The following is a 6,003-nucleotide window of genomic DNA, read 5'->3' on the forward strand; positions in this document are numbered from 1 at the left end:
AAAGAGGAAGGAGGCCCTCTAGGCTCTTCAGAGTGGATTGATGGACCTAGATGGCACCAAAAGAAGAAAGGTTTTTGTCATAATAGGATGGGATTTCCAGTACCTCCTTCCTCCAAGAACTCTCAGCACTTACTGAATTTTAATTCAGCCGTCTTTGACAATTAGAATGTTTACTTTGACTAACTTTTTACATTTCTAAACCTAAAATACTAAATATTTCTCCTGCCCATTTAGTGGAGAAAAAGGCAAAGCATAGAAAGGCTTTAGTCTCTACTTCTGAGACTGGAATAAATGAATGCTAACATCTTACAGAACCATCTGAGTCAGAGCTTTTCAGTGACCTTGGATAGATGAGAAAACTGAAACCCAGATACAGGAAATAACAAGTCCAAGCCTCCCCAAATGGCTAGAGGCAGAGCATGGACTAGAGCCTGGGTTTCCTGACTCCTAGTGTTCTGGGGTCTGCAGCCTTCCTTTATGTCCTTGATGGCATAAGCCTTTATACCCAGTCCTGGGAGCCCTGTCTCAGGACTCAACTTCCCTATGGGGAGCACAGGGAACTGGGATTGGGGCAGGCAAACTGGTGGTGCCAGGTTCTTCCCTTTCCTCCCAAATTTCCAGCTGTGGATGGGGACCCACCCCCGGGGAGATGCCAAGATCCTTGACAACCGCATTTCACAGAAGACACTAGGCCAATGGATCGCTGAGAACCAGGACTGCTTGGGCTCTAAGGTCAAAGACACCTTTAATGGCAAGCTGCCCTTCCTCTTCAAAGTGCTCTCAGTTGAAACGGCCCTGTCTATCCAGGCACATCCTAACAAGGTACAGGATCAGAGTGGGACACAGAGGTCAGGGTAGAGAAGAGCTTATGTTAAGGCCCTCCCATGACTTTTACCCCACCCATACCAGGCTCCAGCCCAAAGCTAAATTCAGGCCTGACTACTCCCAATTTAGCTCCGCAAGGCCAGATGCTGGTGACACATGCTAAAAGCTAAGTCTAAGTGAACAGCTGACACCTATGCCAGAGGAGTTTCTCCAAGCTTCTTCCTGAGCTCCCTTGACCCAGCCCAGGACTATTCATATCTGCCATTTTCCCAGTTGGCTTTCTGGGAGAGTTCACCTTCCAGGGCAGGGCAGGTACCCTCACTATTGCCTCAGCTCCACCCCCAGGTAGTCTTTCTGCAACAAGCCCATGAGTCACAGCATAAGCATTGTCTGTCTAAACTCATTTCTAAATGGGCAAAGTAAGACCCAGAGATCTGAGGGATTTACTTAAAGTCACACAGCTTGTTAGTGTCAGAGCTTGGCTTGGTGTTTGGGTATCCTCATTTGCAGTCCAGGCCTCGTAAAGTCTGCCCCAGCTCGCCCCCAGATTTGGCCCATGTCCCTGCCCTGGGTTGGCTGAACCCAGTTTCAGCATTATGCCTTGACTGGGCTTATTGCCAGACGTAGGAAGCTACTGCTGTCTGGCAACGGGAGCATAGAGAGCAAGGGCTGGGTGGGAGTGGTGTCCTGCTAGGTCCTGCACCTTGACCATCCTCTTCCCCTGGCCATCCCACAGGCGTTGGCAGAAAAGCTGCACCTCCAGGCTCCACAGCACTACCCTGATGCCAACCATAAGCCAGAGATGGCCATTGCCATCACCTCCTTCCAGGGCTTATGTGGCTTCCGGCCAGTTGAGGAGATTGTGACCTTTCTGATGAGTAAGGCTGGACAAAATGCTGAGAGCATGCATATTAGGCCTAGGATGCATGGGCAACCCAGGGCAGAGCTGGAATAGTGGCCGAGAACAGAGGCTGAATGTCACAGGAACTGAGGGGCTGGTTGGCCTCATGAATTCTTGAAGCCACTGGGAAAGGCCCATGAGACTAGGCTCAGGTGTGGTTGCAAAGTTTGCTTAGCATTGCTTGGCTCCTTGGTTAGGGATGGGATGGGGAGGCCTCCTCAAACTTCCCACTTGTACGGGTTCTGTCTTGCCATTCCTGACATGGGCCTTGGCCTGACCTTGCCTTCCTGCAGAAGTGCCCGAGTTCCGTTTCCTAATTGGAGATAATGCAGCAACACAGCTAAAGCAGAGCCTGAGCCGTGACTCCCAGACCATGGCCTCTGCTCTGCAGAGCTGTTTCTCCCACCTGATGAAGAGTGAGAAGAAGGTAGTGGTGGAGCAGCTCAACCTGTTGGTAAAGCGGATCTCCCAGCAAGGTGGGTATCGTAGGCCTGGGCGCAGTGCCCCACCCTGGGCCCCCAGGTTCGGACGCTAGGCTGTGGGACAGGGTTTTCAACCCCTTTGCTCAAGTGGAACACTAAAATGGGCCCAACTTGGTGACTTAGCATTTCTTTCTCAGTCTATGGAATAGGGCTCTAAGTTGAATGCTGCTTCCTAGCTGGCCTGGAAGACTGTTAAGATGTCTTTCACTTAGGCCTATAGCTGCTCCCCATGGCTGGATTTGTACTTTGGACTAGAGAGCCCGAAGAGGCAAAGGGATCCTCCCTCTCCTCCAAAGGCCTGATACCCAGAGCTCTCAACAGGTCTTTCCTTAAACACCTGCACTGTGCCCAACCTTGTGCTAATTAAGGAGAGTTCAGGAAATGGCTGGTGGGTGCGGTCATGTCACCTTTGGGTTGGCAAGTCAATAGTGAAAAACAAGGCAGAAGGGACTCTCAGCCATGAGCTTTGTGGCACCCGTGATGAGGCGCCAGCCCCTTGTACAGGTGACCCCAGAGCTCTTCTGGTGGTCTCTGCACATTTCTCCTGCTACAAGGAACTGTTTTCTGTTTTCTTTGTTGTTTCCTCTGCTTGCATGCATATCCCTTTAAGGATTCTTGCACTCACAGCAGAACTGATTCCGCCAGCCTGGAGCTCCCGTAGCACCCTGTTCATGTCAGGTATAGCCCTTAGCACCTGTGAGTCTTGTCACCACATGCACACTCAGGCCAGGGACCCATTTCCGTGAGCTTGGTGTGTCCCAATGCTTAGCAGAGTAGGCATTTGGCACGTCTGCGTGGAGACCAGAACCACCCTCCAATCCAGAGCAGCTGGTTTCACTGTAGCATTGGCACACCCTGCTTTTACTTACAAATACCCTCTCTCCTTCTACACATTCAAGACGACTCAGCCCTTTCTCAAGAAGCCTTCTCTCACCACTCTAGCCCAACCTGAGTTCACCCTCCTGGTCAGGCTGCAGGACACATTTTGGCCGTTGGCACGTTGTGCCTAATGCTATCTGGGGGACCAACCATCTCTGTTTGCCTGGGACTGAGTCATTTTCTGAGATGCAGTGCTTTCAGTGCTAAGAAAGGGGAAGGCCAGGGCTAACAGGGATAGCTGGTCACCCTATGTGAAACTCTTGTTATCTCCTAACTAGATTTTGAGCTCCTAGAGCAGTGGTTCTCAACCAAGGCACATTGGCAGTTGTCTGGAGACACTTTTGGTTGTGAAAACCTGGGTTGGGGTGCTAGTGGTATCTTGTGGATAGAGCCCAGAGATGCTGCTATACATCCTACAATGCTCAGGACAGTGTCTGCAACCAAGAATTACCTGGCCCAAAATGTTAATAGTGCTGAGGTTGGGAAACGCTGTCCTAAAACACCACTCTAGCCCTTTTAATGCCAAGTGTAGTGTTGGGCATTTAGGTGGTTAAAATGGAAAAAAATGGCATCTGTGCAGGCTAGACTATCACGGAAGACTGGCCCCCAAACAGCTGGGCATGTGGCCAGAACATGCCCACCAATTTCTGGATTCCTGTGGGCAGGGACTCCCTGGCCAAGGTGGGGCTGTGACTACCACTGAATGTTCCTAAGTGGCCTTGGCGTGCTCTGTGACCCTTAGTGGCTGCTGGGAACAATGTGGAGGACGTCTGTGGGGAGCTCCTGCTGCAGCTGCACCAGCAGTATCCAGGTGATATCGGATGCTTTGCCATCTACTTCCTGAACCTGCTTACCCTGAAGCCGGGGGAGGCCATGTTTCTGGAGGCCAACGTGCCCCATGCCTACCTGAAAGGAGGTGAGCCACATTTCAGCAGTGAGCCCCACTGTCATCCTCCTTGGGCCTTGTTTCCCCATCCAAACTGGGGAGAGGGTGGTCGAGGAGACCTTTAAGGTCCCATCCAGCTCTGACCTCCTAGGGTTCCTGGGGTCAGCAGGGAAGCGACCAAGAGGGATGATGGGTACCAGGTTGGTGCTGGACACTGCCTGAATTTTCACACCAACCCCGTGAAGTCATGACACCGTCAGTTAAACCCTGTCAATAGTGTGGGAACCACAATGTGAGTCCAGGCCATACTGGATCACGGCTGTTCTCTCCCCTGCATCACACTGCTCATGTCTGTCCTGTCAACCCAGAGATGTTTTACATTTAAAGTGCACGTTGCCACATTTTGATGTTGGCTGTTTATCCACTCATTTACAGGTTTTTTGTAGAATAGTCTGAGGAGGATTGGGGCTCCCCCAGGGTGAACATGACTCCCCGACAATAGGTGACCCATCACCTGTTTTTTGGTGTATTTTAGCTTATTCTCCCAGAGATGCAATTCACATTTTTACCTAACTGCAGTGGGTCATGGTGCCCAGGTTAGAAGGCCCAGCCCTGGAGAGCCAAACTCCAAGGCATCCTTCATCAGCTTAGCACATAACTCTGTCCCCAGACTGCGTGGAGTGCATGGCGTGTTCAGACAACACAGTACGTGCTGGTCTGACACCTAAGTTCATCGACGTGCCAACTCTGTGTGAAATGCTCAGTTATACCCCTGGCCCCAGCAAGGACAGGCTCTTTCTTCCAACACGGAGTCAGGAAGACCCCTACCTCTCTATCTATGACCCCCCTGTACCAGACTTCACTATTATGAAAATGGAGGTGAGGAGGGGGCCATGGTGGGAGTCTTGTGGGGTGTGGAAAACCCTGGCAAGGGCTACAATGTGGACTGTCCCTGGGCTGGGTTTCCTTTCTGTCAAGTTCNACTTTTTGTAGCACTTATTTTTCAACATACTGTAAAACTTATTTATTATACTTGTTTGCCTGTCTTCACCAGAATGTAAGCTCTACAAAAGCAAAGGCATCGTTATCTTGTTCTCGGATGTTATCTCCAGCTCTTAGAACAGTCCATGGCATTTAGCAGGTTCTCAATAAATATGTGTCCGGTGAAGGAACGAATAAATACTGAAACCTAAGGTTGCGGGCTACAAGCTTCTGAGCTGGTGGGAGTTCCTCCTCATTGCTGAGGGTGGGAGAGGGATTCATAGTGCTGGGAAAGCGGCACAGGGCTCATAGGACTCCCAGCAGGCGCTTGAGGAACTACATTTCCCATGAAGCTCTGGGCGCAGAGGGACCACGGGTGCTGCCGGGAAGGGCATACGTACTTGAAGGCTTGTGAGGTGCCGAGAGGATGGCCGCTCCGCGAGGTACGCTGTAAGCCGGGATGCAGGCGAGCGTGGGGGTGGGTTGCGTCCGGGGACACTTCTCGACATAATATGCCAGGTCTAACCCACACTTGGGGCTCCGCGGAAAGATGGATGGGCGCGGGGCAGAGGAGGGACACCAGCGATGGGGATTGAGCCGCTATTGCAACCCTCGAGGGGAAGTGGATCACTTAGATGGCGTGCGGCGAAATACGTTCCTCCCTCTCTCCCTCTCCATCATCTCAGCACAGCTGCCTGCCTCACGTCAGCACAATATCCTCACTGCCCGATTTACAGATGGGAACGTTGAGACTTGCAGAGAAGGGTCTCAACTATTTGACGTCGTCCCTCAGACAAAACCCTCAGCTTGTGTCTACTTTCCCGGGGACAGTAGGGTCTGGCCTCAGGGGTGGAGGGGAAGCTGACCTTCTGTCTGTGCCCCCAGTATTCCCACTCTCCTGTGTGGTGCAGCAGTATGCCTGGGGGAAGATGGGTTCTAACAGTGAAGTGGCTCGGCTGCTGGCCAGCAGTGACCCACTAGCCGGGATCTCAGAGGACAAGCCATATGCAGAGGTGAGACCTGGGCTGTATTTCAGTCCACTTTACCAG

At 51.8% G+C, this 6,003-nt stretch overlaps 1 protein-coding gene across 2 annotated transcripts in view; it reads left to right on the top strand.

The window, feature by feature from the left end:
- The first annotated feature begins 29 nt into the window (after positions 1-29).
- MPI (mannose phosphate isomerase) overlaps positions 30-6,003 on the top strand; it is a 10,960-nt gene continuing 4,986 nt past the window's right edge. The window contains exons 1-5 of one of the 2 annotated variants that reach the window (XM_019667967.1): positions 36-822; positions 1,562-1,703; positions 2,020-2,202; positions 3,830-4,003; positions 4,644-4,852. In XM_019667967.1, the coding sequence (XP_019523512.1) occupies positions 544-822; positions 1,562-1,703; positions 2,020-2,202; positions 3,830-4,003; positions 4,644-4,852 (987 nt within the window). In that variant the 5' untranslated portion in view covers positions 36-543. Of the gene's footprint in view, positions 823-1,561; positions 1,704-2,019; positions 2,203-3,829; positions 4,004-4,643; positions 4,853-6,003 lie in introns of both variants that reach the window. The other variant, XM_019667968.1, reaches the window with a different exon arrangement.

The sequence above is a fragment of the Hipposideros armiger genome, unplaced genomic scaffold (genome assembly GCF_001890085.2).
Source record: "Hipposideros armiger isolate ML-2016 unplaced genomic scaffold, ASM189008v1 scaffold_511, whole genome shotgun sequence".
NCBI lineage: Eukaryota > Metazoa > Chordata > Mammalia > Chiroptera > Hipposideridae > Hipposideros > Hipposideros armiger.